Raw genomic sequence first — 19,822 nt, 5'->3', positions numbered from 1 at the left:
TCGGAGTCAGTTGTGTCAGCCTATCAGTGCTTATTTTTTCTTGCAGAAAATATTTTATTAGAAGTTTATCTGAAGAATGGAGTTGGAATAAGGGTAGTTACTCTAATGGATTTAAGTTCTGATAGCCCATAACAGGAATGACATATCAAATGGATTAATATTTTGTTCATTTGTCAGCATCCCCATCTACTGTGCATGAAAGGCTACTACTTAGGTTTTTCACTTACAGATATTCTCTGCTGATCAGTATCTTCCTCCTGGACACATTCTTTCCTAATTTAGTTATATTATTATTTTACCATCAGATCTTGCTCTGATTTACAAGCAATTATTTTTTAAAATGTACATGTTGTACATTAACACAAGTTTATTTAAACTATTGGCAGTTATTGAGCCTTTATATATGTGAAATACACTTTAAGTATTTTATCATTTAATTATAAAACAATACAACACCACCACAAAGGTACTATACACCAATGTTCATAGTGATAATCATAATAATACAAGTGTCCATTAATTGATGAGTGGATAAAAGAATGTGATATACACATGTGCACAATGGAGTATGATTCAGCCATAAAAAGGAATGATGTTCTGATACTGCTATAACCTGGGTGAGCCTTGACAATGTTACGCTAAGTGATATAAGCCAGAAATAAGCCACTTATTGAATGGTTCACTTACGAGGAATCTAGAAAAGGGACATTCACAGAGAAATAAAGTAGATTATAGAGTTTAGCAGAAGTTGGGGCCAAAGGGGAATGGGGAATTATTGCCTAATAGTTGCATAGTTTCTGTGTGGGGTGATGAAAACGTTTTGAAAATAGAAATTAGTGATGGTTGTACAATATTGTGAATGTGATTAATGCTGGTATGTACCCTCAAAAGTGGTTAAAATGGCATATTAAGTATATATATTTATCATAAAATAAAAGTGAAAAACTACCCATTGACTTAGGTTCTATTATTTCCATTTTGCAGTGAGGTTCAGAAAAGATAAGTAACTAGTATGAGATCGTATAGCTGCTGCTGCTGCTGCTAAGTCGCTTCAGTCGTGTCCCACTCTGTGCGACCCCATTGGTGGCAGCCCACCAGGCTCTTCTGTCCCTGGGATTCTCCAGGCAAAAACACTGGAGTGGGTTGCCATTTCCTTCTCCAATGCATGAAAGTGAGAAGTAAAAGTGAGGTCGCTCAGTCGTGTCTGACTCTTAGCGACCCCATGGACTGCAGCCTACCAGGCTCCTCCGTCCATAGGATTTTCCAGGCAAGAGTACTGGAGTGGGGTGCCATTGCCTTCTCACAGATCATATAGCTAATAGGTTACAAACCCTAGCCTTGAACTCAGATCTAACCTCAGCTTCCATATTTTTAACCAAATGGTTCTCTGCTTTCAGTAATGAAAGTGAAAGTCCCTCCTTTTCTGCTCCCTATGTCCATTCTCTTTCAAATATTATCTCTATTAATTCTTTGGCCTATATCCCTTTAGACCCTTTTTCTGTGCGTTCATTTAGGTGGGATATGTGTGCATGTAAAAATATGTATAACTTTTCCTTGTTTAAAATGAACCTGATAATTTTGTACATACTGTTCTGTCACTGCCTTTTTTCTCTTGATAATACACCTAAGAGGTGTTTCCCTATTCATATAGGTCTATTTCATTCTTTTTATTGACTGCATAATGTTTCATGGTATGGATATACCATAATTGATATACCATTTCCCTGTTTCTTAGGTAGTTTCTAGATATTTGTTTTACACAGAGTGTTACAGGGCTTGTACATATATCTTTGTACTATTCAGGATTAGATAATCACAAGTGAAATTTCGGGGTAAATGCAATGCACATTTAAAATACTTAAAGTTACTGAAATGTTTTCTTTCCCCAAAGTGGTTATTAAACTCCCCATAATGGTGTATGATGTACCTGTTTGCCAGAAACAGGATATTATGAATCATTTTTTCTTCCTATCCCAAGATCAATAATTGATATTTTGACTTTAATATGTAAATTCTGATTTGCTTCCAGGTCTTTGATATTTTTCGTATGGTCTTTTTTATTTTAAATTACCCCCTTTTTATGCTCTGCCCATTTCTCTAATATTTTTCTTTTTCATTGATGTGTAAAAAACTATTCTATATATTATTCTTTTAAGTATATATTGCAGATTTTCCCATTGTTTTAAAAAACTTATCTTTAAACTTAGATTTAAGTTTTTATGTAGGTAGAAGACTTAAACTTTTATGTAGATAAATCTAACACTTCTTTCTTTTATGGCTTCTGGCCATGTGGCTGTTTTGCTAAGAAACAAGATTACAGGAATATGCTCCATTATTTCCTCTGGTAGTGCTGTAGTTTTTACAAACATTTATTTCTTTCATTGGAGTTGAATGAGTTTGGATTAATCCCCCGCCCCCTGCCCCCAAATAGTCCATCTTTTAGCCACTGACTTGAATTACCACTTTGATTTTACGCTAAATTTTCACATATTCATGGACATTTTACTGAACTTATTTCTGTTTAATTGTTTTGTTCTGGGGTTCAGGAAACTATGACACCATTGGACAAATCTAACTCACCACCTGTTTTTATTTTAGAGATTCTTTCGTAAGGAAAGAAAGATTTTGTAAAGAAAGATGTTTTTAAATCTTTGCAGTAAGTTTACCCAGTTATTTGAATACCACAATCCTAAGTTCCTTACTAGTTCCTAGTTCCCTCTAAGTATGTCATAGGAAATAGAATTCACTGAGGCTTGGAGTGTGGAAAATGACATTCTCAGCCTATCCTGTGGCTTAAAAGGCTAATATTTTAAAACCGGGTGGTATTTTCTCTGATGACATATAATTTGGTATAATATATCTACATACTTAATGTCTTTTAGAACATGATTTCTTAATCTAGGATTGTGCAATATCTAATAATCTTTTTTGTATGATATATAAAATTTGAGGTATATGTGCTTTTTCTTTGGGAGAAGTTCATAGCCTTATTTGGCTTCCCTGGTGGCTCAGTGGTAAAAAATCTGCCTGTAATGTAGGAGATGTGGCAGGAGCTGCAGGTTCGATCCCTGGGTCAGGAAGATCCTCTGGAAGGAGAAATGGCAGCCCATTCCAGTATTCTTGCCTGGGAAATCTTCTGGACAGAGGAGCCTGGCTGGCTGCAAGTCCATGGGGTTGCAAAAGAATCGATGTGCTCACTCACCTAGAGCCAGACATCCTGGAGTATGAAGTTAAGTGGGCCTTTAGAAAGCATTAGTATGAACAAAGGTAGTGGAGGTGATGGAATTCCAGCTGAGCTATATCAAATCCTAAAAGATGATGTTGTTGAAGTGTTCACTCAGTGCATTACAAAAGTTCAGCAATGGCCACAGGACTGGAAAAGGTCAATTTTCATTCTAATGCCAAAGAAGGGCAAGGGCAAAGAATGTTCAAACTACCATACAGTTGCACTTAGTTCACATTGCTAGCTCAAAATCCTTCAAGCTATGCTTCAACAGTACGTGAACTAGAACTTCCAAATGTAAAAGCTGACTTTAGAAAAAGCAGAGGAACCAGAGATCAAATTGCCAACATCTGTTGGATCATAGAGAAAGCAAAGGAATTCCAAAAAAACATCTATTTCTGTTTCATTGGCTATGCTAAAGCCTTTGAATGTGTGGATCACAACAAACTGTGGAAAATTCTTTAATTGATGGGGATAGCAGACCACCTTACCTGCCTCTTGAGAAACCTGTATGCAGGTCAAGAAACAACAGTTAGAACCTTACATGAAACAGCAGACTGGTTCCAAATTGGGTAAGGAGTAGGTCAAGTCTGTATATTGTCACTGCTGCTTATTTAACTTCTATACACAGTACATCATGTGAAGTGCCTGGCTGGATGACTCACAAGCTGAAATCAAGATTGCCAGGAGAAATAACAACTTCAGATATGCAGATGATAGCACTCTAATGGCAGAAAGCAATGAGGAGCTAAAGAGCCTCTTGAGGGTGAAAGAGGAGAATGAAAAGACTGGCTTAAAAAATTCAACATTTAAAAACTTAAGATCATGGCATCTGGTTCCATCACTTCATGGCAAGTAGGTGGGAATAAAATGGCAAGAGTGACAAATTTTATTTTCTTGGGCTCCAAAATCAGTGCAGACGGTGACTGCAGCCATGAAATTAAAAGACGCTTGCTCTTTGGAAGAAAATCTATAACAAATCTAGAGCATATTAAGAAGCAGAGGCATCACTGCTGACAAAGGTCCATATAGTCAGAGTTATGGTTTTTCCAATAGTCATGTACGGATGTGAGAGTTGGACCAAAGAGAAGGCTGAACATCGAAGAATTGATGCTTTTGAATTGTGGTGCTGGAGAAGACTCTTGAGAGTCTCTTGGACAGCAAGGAGATCAAACCAGTCAAGTCAATCCTAAAGGAAATCAGTCCTGAATATTCACTGGAAGGACTGATGCTGAAGCTGAAGCTCTCTCTCATACTTTGGCTACCTCATGCAAAAAACTGACTCTTCAGAAAAGACTGATGCTGGGAAAGATTGAAGGCAGGCAGAGAAGAGGGGGACAGAGGATGGAATGGTTAGATAGCATCACCGATTCAATGAATGTGAGTTTGAGCAAACTCCAGGTGATAGTAAAGAACAGGGAAGCCTGGCGTGCTGCAGTCCATGGTGTTGCAAAGAGTTGCACATGGCTTAATGACTGAACAACAACTTTAAACAGCGAGTTGGAATTTAGGTTTTATTAGTCTAATACGTTTTCATTCCTGACTTTTTTTTTCCATTTTGAATCATTTGTTGACTGTGGAGAAAATTTTTGTTTCTTCACATTTTAATGTTGAGATCTTGTTTTAAAATGTTTATTATGAAAATTACAATGCCCTACAGAAGTTTGAAGAATAGTTTAATGAACTCCCATGTATCCTAGATTTTTCTGTCTTTAATGTTTTGCCACATTTGTGCTGTTCTTTCTCTGTACACCCATGCATACCTATTACTTTTGCCGAATTAGTGAGACTAAATTGTAGGTCTCTTGCCCCCTTACCTATACCCACTTCAACGTCTGTTTTCTGAGAAATTAAAACATGCTCTTAGATCTTTCTACCATATAATGATTAATTTAGCAAATGTAACCCTGATACAGTAATATTTTTATTTATTGAAACTTCAATATTAAATTATTATATATTAATATTAATTTAATATTGAAGTTTCACCAGTTATCCCAATAATTTCCTTTACAGCAATATTTATTTTTTATTTTTGGCTGTGAGTCCCAATCCTTTATTACACATTGCATTTAGTTTTTATTTTATTTTATATTTTGGCCACACTGAGCAGTTAGCAGGATCTTGGTTCCCTGACTGGGATCGAACCTGAGCCCTTAGTAGTGAAAGCATGGAGTCCTAACCACTGATCACCAGGGAATTCTGCATTTCGTTTTAATGTCTCTTTGAAATCTTTTAATCTGGAGCAGTTCTTCAGATATATTTATATATATATATATATATATATATGTTTAATCTTTTAGGGTCTGTGTTGTATCTTAAAACTTGTCATACCACAGGCCAGATATTTTATAGATTGTTCCTCAATTTAAGTTCTGATTATTTCCATGTGATTAGAGTTGAGGTATCTGTCTCTGGGGGTTCCCTGACAGCTCAGTTGGTAAAGAATCTGCCTGCAATACAGGAGACCCCAGTTCAGTTCCTGGGTTGGGAAGATCTGCTGGAGAAGGGATAAGCTTTCCACTCCAGTATTCTTGGGCTTCCTCTGTTGTTCAGCTGGTAAAGAATCCGCCTGCAATGCAGGAGACCTGGGTTTGAGCCCTGGATTCGGAAGATCCCCTGGAGAATGGAAAGGCTACCTACTCCAGTATTCTGGCCTGGAGAATTCCATGCACTGTATAGACCATGGGGTCACAAAGAGTCAGACACGGCTAAGCAACTTTCACCTTCACCTTCACCTTATCTGTCTTTGGCAGGTGTGTAGTAATAAGTGATATTCTGTTCATTCTGTACATCATACCAGAAGGCACATAATGTCTTTTGTCCATCGTCATGGTGTTGTGTTGAACACGTTAGACATTCAGCCCAGTAACCTAGACTGCTTTTGGTGAGGGCTGGTAAATAGAAATCAATGTCTGGGTGTTACGTATGCTCATTGCTGCTGAGATAGTTGTATGTCATGCTTCAGAGTCTTCAGTATGTTATGCTGTGTGTGTGTCTATGAGTTTATATTTATGCTGTGTATTATAATTTTTTAAGCATTTTAATTTTTTATTAATTTTTTTACCACACTGCTTGGCATTTGGGATCTTGGCTCCCTGATCAGGGATCAAACTCCTGCCCCCTGCAGTGGAAGGATGGAGTCAACCACTGGACCACCAGGGCAGTCCTGGTTCTTCGTATTCTAACTTAACACTGAAAGATTTCTTTCTTGACACCCCTTGTTTCCATGTTTGTATTTCCTCACATTGGGAACCAAGGCTTCCAGCAACAGTTAAACATTATTGATTTGTTTGATTAACTACACTACATGTAAAATAGATTCATAATTGCTCCCTACTGATTCAGAGAACCAATCTAAGTGGAGTTCAAGTTGTTTGTATTCCTTTTTTTTTCCCACTCGACTGAAGACAAATATTTAAAATACTTTGTTGTAAAGTTACTTGGATAAGTTTTTTAAAATAATTCTCTTGTGGTTATGTTATTTGTTTGAAAGCTAAAATTACACACAGAACAGAATACTCAGATAAGTGTCACTGTCACTTGTTACCACCCTGTCACTTCCACCTCATTCCTACTCACACTTTGTAGGCAATACTTTTAACTTTTAATTTCTTTTTGAAGAAGTAAGGACATTTTAAAAATATAGTAGCAAACTTCGTAAGTATCCAATACTTTGGCTACCTGACGCAAAGAACTGACTCATTGTAAAAGATGATGCTGGGAAAGATTGAAGGCAGGAGGAGAAGGGGAAAACAGGGGATAAGATGGTTTAATGGCATCATAAACTCGATGGACATGAGTTTGAGCAAGCTCTGGGAGTTGGTGATAGACAGGGAAGCCTGGCGTGCTGCAGTCCATGAGGTCGCAAAGAGTCAGACACAACTGAGCAACTGAACTTGTTTCCTTACTTAATGTATCTAGGATTGGATTAACAAGATGTAGTACAATGGAGTACTCTTGTTGTTTAGTTGCTGAGTTGTTTCTGACTCTTACGACTGCAGGCTCTTCTTTCCTGGGATTTCCTAGGCAAGAATACTGGAGTGGGTGGTCATTTCCTTCCCCAGGGGGGCTTCCCAACCCAGGGATTGAACCTGAGTCTCCTGCATTGGTAGGCAGATTTTTTACCACTGAGTTGCCAGAGAAGCCCACAATGGAGTATTCAGTTCAGTTCAGTCGCTCAGTCATGTCCGACTCTTTGCGACCCCATGAGCCGCAGCACGCCAGGCCTCCCTGTCCATCACCAACTCCCGGAGTTCACTCAAACTCACGTCCATCGAGTCGGTGATGCCATCCAGCCATCTCATCCTCTGTTGTCCCTTTCTCCTCCTGCCCCCAATCCCTCCCAGCATCAGAGTCTTTTCCAGTGAGTCAACTCTTCGCATGAGGTGGCCAAAGTACTGGAGTTTCAGCTTTAGCATCATTCCTTCCAAAGAACACCCAGGATTGATCTCCTTTAGAATGGACTGGTTGGATCTCCTTGCAGTCCAAGGGACTCCCAAGAGTCTTCTCCAACACCACAGCTCAAAAGCATCAGTTCTTCAGCGCTCAGCTTTCTTCACAGTCCAACTCTCAGATCCATACATGACCACTGGAAAAACCATAGCCATGACTAGACGGACCTTTGTTGGCAAAGTAATGTCTCTGCTTTTGAATATGCTATCTAGGTTGGTCATAACTTTCCTTCTAAGGAGTAAGCGTCTTTTAATTTCATGGCTGCAGTCACCATCTGCAGTGATTTTGGAGCCCCCAAAAATAAAGTCTGACACTGTTTCCACTGTTTCCCCATCTATTTCCCATGAAGCGATAGGACCAGATGCCATGATCTTTGTTTTCTGAATGTTGAGCTTTAAGCCAACTTTCACTCTCCTCTTTAACTTTCATCAAGCGGCTTTTTAGTTCCTCTTCACTTTCTGCCATAAGGGTGGTGTCATCTGCATATCTGAGGTGATTGATATTTCTCCTGGCAATCTTGATTCCAGCTTGTGCTTCTTCCAGCCCAGCGTTTCTCATGATGTACTCTGCATATAAGTTAAAGAAGCAGGGTGACAATATACAGCCTTGATGTACTCCTTTTCCTATTTGGAACCAGTCTGTTGTTCCATGTCCAGTTCTAACTGCTGCTTCCTGACCTGCATATAGGTTTCTCAAGAGGCAGGTCAGGTGTTCTGGTATTCCCATCTCTTTCAGAATTTCCCACAGTTTATTGTGATCACACAGTCAAAGGCTTTGGCATAGTCAATAAAACAGAAATAGATGTTTTTTCTGGAGCTCTCTTGCTTTTTCGATTAGTCAACCATAAAAATGAATGAAACTCTGCCATTTGTAGTAATGTGAATGGACCTAGAGAATATTATACTTAGTGAAATGTCAGGAAAAAAACAAATACTGTATGGTATTCATATGTGGAAACTAAAAGTAATGCAAACAAATGTATGTGCAAAATAGAAACATCAGCTATAGAAAACAAGCTGCTGCTGCTGCTGCTTCTAAGTCGCATCAGTCGTGTCCGACTCTGTGCGACCCCACTGACAGCAGCCCACCAGGCTCCTCTGTCCCTGGGATTCTCCAGGCAAGAACACTGGAGTGGGTTTCCATTTCCTTCTTCAATGTATGAAAGTGAAAAGTGAAAGTGAAGTTGCTCAGTCGTGTCTGACTCTTCACGACCCCATGGACTGCAGCCCACCAAGCTCCTCCGTCCATGGGATTTTACAGGCAAGAGTACTAGAGTAGGGTGCCATTGCCTCCTCCAGAAAACAAGCTATTGGTTACCAAATGGAGAGAGGGAAGAAAGGAGGAGTAAATTAAGGGTATGGGATTAAAAGACAGAAACTGCTGTGTATAAAGTAGATAAACAGTAAGAAAGTATTGTATAGCACAGTTAATTGCAGGCATTATCTTGTAATAACTTTTAATGGAGTAAAACCTATAAAAAAAGTAAATCACTATGCTCTACACCTGAAATTATTATAATATTGTAAATAAATAAAGTGCTATTTTAGATATCTTTCTAGATGATTTTTCAGAAGCTTTTTTGAGGTATAGGAATGAAGTTAATTTGTGAATATTGTTTCTGTCCAGCATCTTACTTGACTCAGTCATCAATAATAATGACTCATACTGATTTTTTTTTTTGATCTTTGTAAAGTAATGCTCAAAATTCTCCAAGCCAGGCTTCAACAGTACATGAAGCGTGAACTTTCAGATGTTCAAGCTGGATTTAGAAAAGGCAGAGGAACCAGAGATCAAATTGCCAACATCCACTGGATCATTGAAAAAGCAAGAGAGTTCCAGAAAAACATCTCGCCAAAGCCTTTGACTGTGTGGATCACAACAACTGTGGACAATTCTTTAAGAGATGGAAATACCAGATCACCTTACCTGCTTCCTGAGAAGTCTGTATGCAGGTTAACAAGCAACAATTAGAACTGGACATGGAACATCAGACTGGTTCCAAATTGGGTAAGGAGTACGTCATGTCTGTATATTGTCACCCTGCTTATTTAACTTATACGCAAGAGTACTACATGCGACATGCTGGGCTGGACAAAGCACAACCTGAATCAAGATTGCTGGGAGAAATATCAGTAACCTCAAATGTGCAGATGATGCCACCATTACGGCAGAAAGCAAAGAACTAAAGAGACTCTTGATGAAAGTGAAAGAGGAGAGTGAAAAAGATGACTACAACTCAACATTCAAAACACTAAGATCATGGCATCTGGTTTTATCATGTCATGGCAAATAGATGGGGAAACAATGGAAACAGTGAGAGACTTTATTTTCTTGGGCTCCAATATACTGCAGATGGTGACTGCAGCCATGAAATTACAAGACGCTTGCTCCTTGGAAGAAAAGCTATGGCCATCCTAGACAGCATATTAAAAAGCAGAGACATTACTTTGCTGACAAAGTCCATGTAGTCCAAGCTATGGATTTTCCAGTAGTCATGTATGGATGTGAGAGTTGGACTATAAAAAAAGTTGAGTGCCAAAGAATTGATGCTTTTGAACTGTGGTGTTGGAGAAGACTCATGAAAGTCCCTTGGACTGCAAGGAGATCCAACCAGTCAATCCTAAAGGAAATCAGTCCTGAACATTCATTGGGACTGATGTTGAAGCTGAAACTCCAATAATACTTTGGCCACCTGATGTAAAGAGCTGACTCATTGGTAAAGACCCTGATGCTGGGAAAGATTGAGGGCAGGCGAAGGGGACGACAGAGGATGAGATGGTTGGATGGCATCACCGACTCAATGGACATGAGTTTGAACAAGCTGCAGGAGTTGATGATGGACAGGGAAGCCTGGAGAACTTCAGTCCATGAAGTCGCAAAGATTCGTACAGGACTGAGCGACTGAACTGACTGATGTAGATAAATCACACAGTCTGCAGATTGTAACAGTCTTCTCAATCCTTTTGTCTGTTATTTCTTACTACACTGACTTGGACCACTATTACAATGTTTAAATAAAACTGACAATAACAATTATTTTAGTGGAAGTCATCCTTTATTTCCTAATTTTATAATTTTATTTATTTATGTTTGACTGCTGAGTCTTCTTTGCTGTGCGAGCTTTCCTCTAGTTGTGGCAAGCAGGGGCTCCTCTGAGGTTGTGGTGTGTGGGCTTCTCATTGCAGTGGTTTCTCTTGTTGCAGAGCACAGGCTCGAAGGCGCATGGGCTGCAGTATTTGTGGCACGTGGGCTTAGTAGTTGCGGCTTCTGGGCTCTAGAGCACAGGCTCAGCAGCTGCATGAACCCAGTTGCTCCATGGCATGTCAGATCTTCGTGAATCAGGGATTGAACCCATGTCCCCTGCAGTAGCAGGTGGGTTCTTTACCAGTAAGTCCCCAGGAAAGCCATATTTCCCAATTTTAAAGAGAACAGTTTTAACATTTTACCTGTAAGTTATATATGCTGTTTGCAACTGCTGCTGGTATTGCTGATCAGGCCATAGGAATTTCCTTTTATTCCTCATTTGTTATAAATGTGGTTTTTAAAGTTGCATGAATGGTTGTTTAATTGAAATGTGTTTGTATAAATATTGCTATGTTAATTTTCCTTAAATCTCTTTATGTGATAAATTATGCTAGTCAATTTTCTAATATTATAGATTCCTTGCATGCTTGGTATAAGCCCAACCTGGTCATATTATGTTATGTTATTTATACATCGCTTGATTCATTTAGTTGGATAATTTGATGAGACTTTTTGCATCTATGTTTGCGAATCAGTTCAGTTCAGTCACTCAGTTGTGTCCAACTGTTTGCGACCCCATGAACTGCAGCATACCAGGCTTCCCTGTCCAGCGCCAACTCCCAGAGTTCCCTCAAACTCATGTCCATCGAGTTGGTGATGCAGTCCAACCATCTCGTCCTCATGAATGTTCATAAATAAGACTGTACTTTGGCATGAGATTAGGATTACATGAATTGATAGTGTTTCCCCTTTGTTTATTGTTTCAAAAATGTGTTTTACTGTGGGAATTATCTCTTATATGTTTGGTTGAATTTGCTTGTAATGCAGTTCAGGATTGGTATTTTATGTGTGAAAGATTTTAAACTATTGATTCAGTTACTTGTTGAACAATTCATATTTTCAGTTTTTATCATTTGCTCTTTTTAGTAACTTGTTCACTTCATTTTCAAATTTATGCCCTGAGTTGTTTATGACATTCTCTTACTATCTAATATCAGTAGCATCTGTAGTTTTCTCTAATTTCTCATTTCCAGTGTTGACTTTTCTATACCTTCCTATTTTTTTCCTTTTTTTATGTTTTTATTTTACTGTGTTCAGTGATTTGTCCTTTGGATTTGTTGAGCCTTTCTTTTTTATGCTTATTTTCAAATTAATTTTATTTTTTTCTTCTTTATATTTTTGTTTTCTTTCTTCCAATTTGATTTTATTCTCTTGGTCTGACCTTTTGTGTTGTGTTTTTAACATCTTAAATTTCAGTTTTCCTTTTCTCATTATAAATACTGAGCACTTTCCCATCCCAGTTATATTATAGAAGTTTTGATATGTAGTATTTTTATTGTTAAGTAGTTCTGAATATTTTCTAGTTACCTAATTAGTTTCTTCTTCAAAATTGTTTTTGGATTTCAGAGCTTATGGATTTTCCTTGTGGTCTTTTTGTTATTGATGTGTAATTGTGCTTATTTCATATTATTCATAGAATTTTGTTTTTATGTTCCCAATACTTTGAATTTTTGTTGGAGACAGTTTTATGTTTTGCATATTATAGAAATTTGTAGAGGTTCAGTGTGTGTTTGAAAATTAATCCTCCAACTCTTAGGTGGAGTGTTATATATATGCCACTCAGTACACTGAAAGTACAGTAAAACCTTTTTTGGTCTGCTTGAGCTATCAGTTACCGAGAGAGAGAGAGAATCCCCCTTTAGGAAAGTGAGTTTGTTCTTTTATTTCTGTCAGTTTGGCTTTACATATTTTGTGGTTATGTTATTGAGTGTATACATGTTTAGACGTATTATGTCCTGGTTAAGTTCAGCTGTTCTTTCTTTTTTTTTTTTAATCCTTAGGTATGACTCCTTTAAATCTCTGCTCCACTTGTGCCTCCCTACCTGGTATCTCTTTTGTTTAATTTTTATCTCTGTATTGATTTTGGGGGTGAGGACAGATGGTTAATATTAGCCTCTATTTACTTTTTCTGAAATTTTATGTAAATTTAGTTAAGAACCTACTAAAACAGAATTTTAGAAAGGATGATCACATGTAAATATTGTATATTTGGAAAAATGCTTACAAAATATGGAAACTTCCAGCAACATTGGTAAAGAGAAGTAACGAATATAGACTTGACTCTATGTATTAGGAACTGAAAAGGGATCAAACCTATTCATATAGTGGAGTTTATTCATTTTAAAAAATTTATTTTATTTATTTTTGGCTGTGCTGGGTCTCTGTTGCTCTGCAGGCTTTTCTCCAGCTGTGGCAAGTGGAGGCTACTCTCTAGTGTCAGTGCATGGGCTTCTCACTGTGGTGGCTTCTCTTGGTGTGGAGCACAGGCTCCAGCACGTGTGAGCTTCGGTAGTCGCAGCGCATGGACTCATTATTGCGGCTTGCAGGCTGGAGAGCGCAGGCTCAATAGTTGTGTTGCACAGGATTAGTTGCTCTGTGGCGTGTGAGATCTTCCTGGATTGGAGATCAAACCCGTGTCTCCTGCATTGGCAGGCAATTTTTTACCTCTGAGCCACCAGGGAAGCCCCTGCATAGTAGGCTTTTATAAAGAAAAGAGCATTTTGTCACTCTATTCCAGTAAATTTGTGAAAATATCAGTACAGTGTATAATTTCTTAGAAGAATATAATTAATATAGTTGTCACAGGTAGAAGTAGAAAAATGAAAATGACAGTCTGAAAGAAATTGGAATATCATAATGACGCATGTAAGATGTTTCGCTGGCAGGTTTTAGCAGACCATACAGTCACAGTCTCCTTTGTCTTCTAAAACTTCTTTAGTTTTGTCTTTCACAGTAAGATCTTCAAACAACCTGGAATTATTTCATTTTAGAGAAAAGGAGAAGAAGCTACTCAACATATTACATGAGGCTAGTTTATCATTGGTACTAAATCAGATCAAGATAGTAGGGAAAAAAATATAATTGTAAACCAACATTGTTTATAACCACAGATGTAAAATACCTAAGTGAAATGAAAGCAAACCAATTTCTTTTTTTTTTTTTTCTTAAATACATTACAGCGACTTCCCTGGTGGCCCAGTGGCTAAGACTGTGCCCTCCCAATGCAGGGGTCCCAAGTTCAATCCCTGGTCAGGGAGCATGATTCCACATGCCACAGCTGAGAGTTTGCGTGCTGAAACTAGACAAACAATCCTGCATGCTGCAACTAAGACCCAGCACAACCAGAATAAATAAATAATAAATATAAAAAGAAATCATAAATACAATATTACAAAATTAAAAATACAAAAATAAAAAAAATAAAAAATACATTATAACCATGGCAGATTTATCTCAAAGTGAACAAAGATGTATCAACTTCTAAAATCTTTTAAAGTAAAATGCCATGTTAAGAGAATAGAAAAGAAAACAAAATCTTGTCCACAGAGGTTGTAATTAACAGTCCTACCAGTTATGTATGAAAATACCTGTTATTCACACTCTAGAAAATCTTGGTGGTTTCAGATTCTTTTATTTTTGGCATATTTGGTTGTTAAATAATAGAATATTACTAAGTTTATTTTCATTTCTCTAATTCTTGTATTGTGTACATAATTTTCTCTTTATTAGCCATTTGCATTCAACACATTGAAAAATTGGGAGAGTAACACTTATTGCATAGTTTGTTTACTTGAGAACAAAGCACTATTTTATTTATCTTTATACTTCTTACATCTTATAAAATGCTCGGCCTATAGTGAGTATTCAGAGATACTTTTTGAGTGAATAAATATTGGTAAACTGTGAGACTTCTGAAGAAATTTGTGAAACTCATTTTTGAACGTCTGTAAATAGAATCGTTTTGTTGTGTCAAAGAAATGAAATTTTTGCTAGCAGTTTCCAGGAAATAAAGAATGGACAGAATTATTCTTTTAATTCATGTTGTTAATAATACTACAAGGTGCCATAAAATGTGGATATCTGACTGAATCCTTAATCATACATGATTTAACTACTCATTTGCTTGGTGCTTGCAGAATGTATACTGTTGCTTGGAAAGATAATATCATTTATTTTTTGACATATTGTTACTCTTTTTACCTTTGCTAAAGATTGTTTCAGCAACCATTTGCTTACCTGAATTGTATTTCAGATACTTTAGTTTTTAAAAAAAGTTTTCCTGTTTTATGATAGTGTTTTAGAGGATTGAAATACTTAGATTTCTAACCTTTTAGATAATGTTACCCAGAGGAAGGCATATATAGAATTATTCTTTAGCCATAGTTGTCTGTGTTGAATTTGCTGTCTTTGGATTTAGGGTCAGAATGAAACAGAGGTATAGAACGTATCCTCTGCTTGGATTAAGATATTTGGAAATCTTGAGGGGGACAGGGTTATAAAGAGAAGTAGAAGAAACAAAGAACTGTTCAATGTAGTGTAAGCTGTGTTGTGATATTTTCCAGCTCTAGCTGACAACTAGAGTAATACTAGTCTCCCCTGGCTGGCTCCAGGTCTTTATTTTTAATTTACACATTCTATGTGTACCAATTTTAGCCAAGTATTTCCGATACACTTGTGTAGAAGCAGGGAAAGAGAAGGACACTGGTCTCAAGATTATTGCACTATTTCTTGCCATGGCTTATAACCCACCTGCTGTTGCTGCTGCTAAGTCGCACCAGTCGTGTCCGACTCTGTGCGACCCCATAGACGGCAGCCCACCAGACTCCCCCGTCCCTGGGATTCTCTAGGCAAGAACACTGGAGTGGGTTGCCATTACCTTCTCCAATGCATGAAAGTGAAAAGTGAAAGTGAAGTTGCTCAGTCATGTCTGACTCTTTGTGACCCCATGGACTGTAGCCTACCAGACTCCTCCGTCCATGGGATTTCCCAGGCAAGAGTACTGGAGTGGGATGCCATTCTTTGTAAATAATCTATTTGTGAATAAACTATCCTCAGATTGGAATAATTTATTTCTATTAGGACCCTGAGTGATTTCACAGTCTCACCATTTGTCCAGTCCAGTTTGTTCAAGACTAAGATGTCTTGGTTATTTTATTGAAATGTTAACTGCTTGGCTTTACATCTCTCTCTCACAATGTGAGATCCTTTATACCTTCATTCAGATTTGATCTGTTTATTTGATCTTCATCTTTTCTGTTATGTGAATTCCAAATAGAGATTGAATCTGTATTTCCTTTCCTGACAATCTAAAGCAGAAATCTAAACCACTGCAGAAACTTCTAAACCAATGCAGAAATCTCTCATAGACTGTGTTCTGCAATGTGGAATACCCCTCTTTTCTAAACTAGTTAGGGCTAAATATCTTAGACCAAAACAAGTGGTAAGGCATTCTGTGTTTCTTTCACTCTTCTAGAGCTTAAATACATACCTTTAATCTTCTACATTCTGGTCCATGGTAGGAAGCAGAAGAGAGCTGTAACCATATATAAAGACCTTTTAATCATTAACTACTTTTTGTGTGAGAATAAAGAGCGACATCAGGGGAGGAACGGTGAAAGGTCTAAATTTCTCTCAGAGACAGCAGAACGTATAATTTATTTTATAATTTTTTTTAAATTTCAATATACTCTTTATAGTTAATAATGTTTAAGTTTCTTGCATGGCATCCAAGGCCATTTCCATTTTCCATTTTCTAGCCCTGATTTCTTTTTAATTGTTACAATTCTATTATAGCAATTAATTATTTACCATTATCACCCAAATTTCACTTTCTTGCTTCCCTTAATATGCAAATATCTCTCCCTTTCCTGGGAATGGGGCTTCCCTGGCGGCTCAGAGGGTAAAGCATCTGCCTGCAATGTGGGAGACCTGGGTTCAATTCCTGGGTTGGGAAGATCCCCTGGAGAAGGAAATGGCAACCCACTCCAGTTTTCTTGCCTGGAGAATCCCATGGACAGAGAAGCCTGGCGGGCTACAGTCCATGGGGTCTCAAAGGGTTGGACACAACTGAGTGACTTCACTTTCACTTTGCTGGGAATATCTACAGTGCAAACAGGTAAAGTAGCAAAGTTTACTTAGTCCTCAAGGCCCAGGTCCAAACTTACTCCCTCATTAGTGTTCACATAAGAGAATTAGGGTTCCATTCTCACTGACCCTGAAGCGCTTTGTGTCTATCACTGTTAGAAACTTTGATCACATTATTATGTTATGTGTTTACATACTGTGTAAACAGTCTCTCAGAAAGACTGTGAAGTTCTTGAATGAAAGTACCATATTGTAATTATATTTGTTTAAAACTCCAGTAATTGTCACCATGCTTTGTATAATATCAGCTCTTGCTAAAGGCATGATAAAAGAAGAAATAAATGAATGAACGTGGCAGAAATTTTAATTTACTGTATGGGAACTGCTGGTGCCAACATATTTCCTTTTACTCCTTGGATCTTTGTGTTAAAATATATATCTAGCATTGAGTTAGAATACATGGAATGTTTAACATAAGAATATATTGATCTCATTTGTATGTCACTGCTACTTTGCATTATTTTATATGTTATTTGGCTTTTAAAAATATGTTTTCCACCAAAAATATAATTCATATGTAAGAAATCAATGAAACATGGAAATTAAAACTATTTCTTTGCAGTATAGTTTCATGGGACTGTTAAATACTTCAGCTTAATCCTTAATCATAATGTTTAAGAAATACTGTTTATATCTAATTTGTATCACATTTCAGTAATTGATATTACGTTTTTGTTTCAGCTAAACCATTTACTTCTAAAGTGAAACAGATGCGATTACATAGAGAAGACTTTGAAATATTAAAGGTGATTGGTCGAGGGGCTTTTGGAGAGGTAAGAGATAAAGATTTTATAGAGATCTGATATTTGTTTTGCAAGCTATTTTATACAGTCTTTGAAAGAATTTAACTAAAGTATTATTTACTTGCTTTTGTAATTGATATTATTGATCAGAAATGATTAAAATTTTGAATGAAATCTTTCTGCCTGGATTTTTTCCCAGTATATTTCTATTTTTTATATGTTATTGAAGTTTGAGTATGTGGACTCTTCTGTTTGTATATTTGTCTCTCCTGTGTCAATAGTACACTGCCTTAAATTACCTTTAGTTTGAGAAGTCTTAATATCTGGTATATTTACTGTAACTTCTTCTCTCTTTGCCTCTCTTGTTAACCCTTTATATTTTCATATAATTTGGAATAAATGTTTCAGTTTGTACTTACTCCCACATCTATACTCAGCACTCACATATCTGGAATTTTGATGAGGGTTGCACTTAACTAGAGATTACTTTGAAGTTAATTTACATCTTAATAATATTGAATCAACCAATCCATGAACATAGTATGTTCCTTCATTTATTTAGGGCCTTATAAATTTAACCCATGAATTATTTGTAGTTTTCATTCAGTAGAGATAATTTATGCATTTTTCAGCAGATTTATTCCTAGGTATGTTATATTCTTCATGCTGTTTTAATTAGATTGTTTGTTAAGTTTTATTTTCTAATTGTTTTTACTAGTAGTTAGAACTACAATTGAATTTTGTGTATTGACTTCATATTCAGCAACATAGCTAGTTGTACTTTTAAAATCATGAATTGTGTTGGATTTTAATCAATGCTTTATTAGCATCTTTTGAGACATGGCTTTTCTCCTTAATTAGTTGAGTTACACCGATTTATTTTCAAATGTGAAACTAACTTTGCATTTCTAAAATAAGCCAGCTTTTTTGAGATATGTTATCCTTTTAATTTACTGTTGGACTTGGTTTACTATTTGTGTGTGTGTTTTGGATCTTTAACAGGAATTGGCCTGACATTTTCCTCCTTACCACATCCTGATCAGATTTTGGTATCTTGGTTATACTGGCCTCATAAAAAGAGGGAGGTGTTTCCTCTTTTATTGTTCTCTAGAAGAGTTTGAGAAGATTATTATTTCTTCCTAAAATGCTTAGAAGATTTCACTGGTCCATTTCCTTCTCCAGGGGATCCTCCCAACCAAGGAATTGAACCCAGGTCTCCCACATTGCATTTGAGCCTCCTAGAGAGAGAGTTTTAAATTTTATATTTATTTTTAACAATTGAAATTGGACTACGTGGATTTTCTGCACAGGTGTGTCAGTTTTGCTAGGTTCATCCACGTCACCTAATTTTTCAAATTTATTGCTGTATTGGTCATTTACTCTTCTCATTTTTTTTTGTTTGTTATGCTTTGAGGTTGATCAATTCTGTTATTTTTTTCAGTGAATTAACTTTTGCCCTTTCAATTTTCCTATACTAGATTTGTTTTCTGTTTCATTCGTTTTTGCTCTTAAAATATTCTCTGTCTTTGGTTTTAACTTGCTGTTCTTTTTCTAACTTGTGGAGATAGAGCATTGATTTCTAGCTCTTTTCTATACTTTGTCCTCTAAGCAACTTTAGCTATAGCCAAGTTTTGATGTGTCATATTTTCATTATAGTTTTCCTTAAATACAGTGTAATTTCCAATGTGATTTTGGATTTCTCTAGTGGATCTTTTTCATCTTTGGTTTTAGAAGTTTATTTCTCAGTCTCTGCTGGTGCATTTTTAGTTATGCTTCTGCTTCTGAGAGATAATTTAATTCTAGAGCAGTCAGGGAGTATACACTGTGTGCTTTCCCATCTTTGAATTTGCTATATGGTGTTCTGTAAATATCAGTTTAGGCGAAAGATACTAATCTTGTTTAAATCTCCCATATCCTTAGTGTTTTTCCTGCTTGTTGCTTCATTTCCTGAGAGAGGATTTGCTTATTTCTTTTTTATTTTATTTCTTTCAGTTTTTACCGATAGCAGATATAACGTTATTATATCTCCCTAGTTATTAACTCTTTTATCAGGATGTGATGATGCCTGTTATCTCTAAGTCATAAAGTTAACCTTTACTTCATCTGAGATTAGTTGAATGATTCCAGCTCTTATTATTAGTCTTCTACATGAAATGTCTTATTCCACCCTTTT

The 19,822-nt window shown here is 36.8% G+C and overlaps 1 protein-coding gene across 6 annotated transcripts in view; it reads left to right on the top strand.

Moving 5' to 3' along the window:
• Nucleotides 1-19,822, top strand: part of CDC42BPA (CDC42 binding protein kinase alpha) — a 300,642-nt gene that overhangs the window by 31,012 nt on the left and 249,808 nt on the right. For all 6 annotated transcript variants that reach the window (XM_068985895.1, XM_068985894.1, XM_068985892.1 and 3 more), the window contains exon 2: nt 17,588-17,679. In XM_068985895.1, coding sequence (XP_068841996.1) covers nt 17,588-17,679 — 92 coding nt within the window. The remainder of the gene's footprint in view (nt 1-17,587; nt 17,680-19,822) is intronic.

This window comes from Capricornis sumatraensis, chromosome 14 (assembly GCF_032405125.1).
Source record: "Capricornis sumatraensis isolate serow.1 chromosome 14, serow.2, whole genome shotgun sequence".
NCBI lineage: Eukaryota > Metazoa > Chordata > Mammalia > Artiodactyla > Bovidae > Capricornis > Capricornis sumatraensis.
The sequence above is the reverse complement of the archived record's forward strand: the minus strand, read 5'-3'. Positions and strand labels throughout refer to the sequence as shown.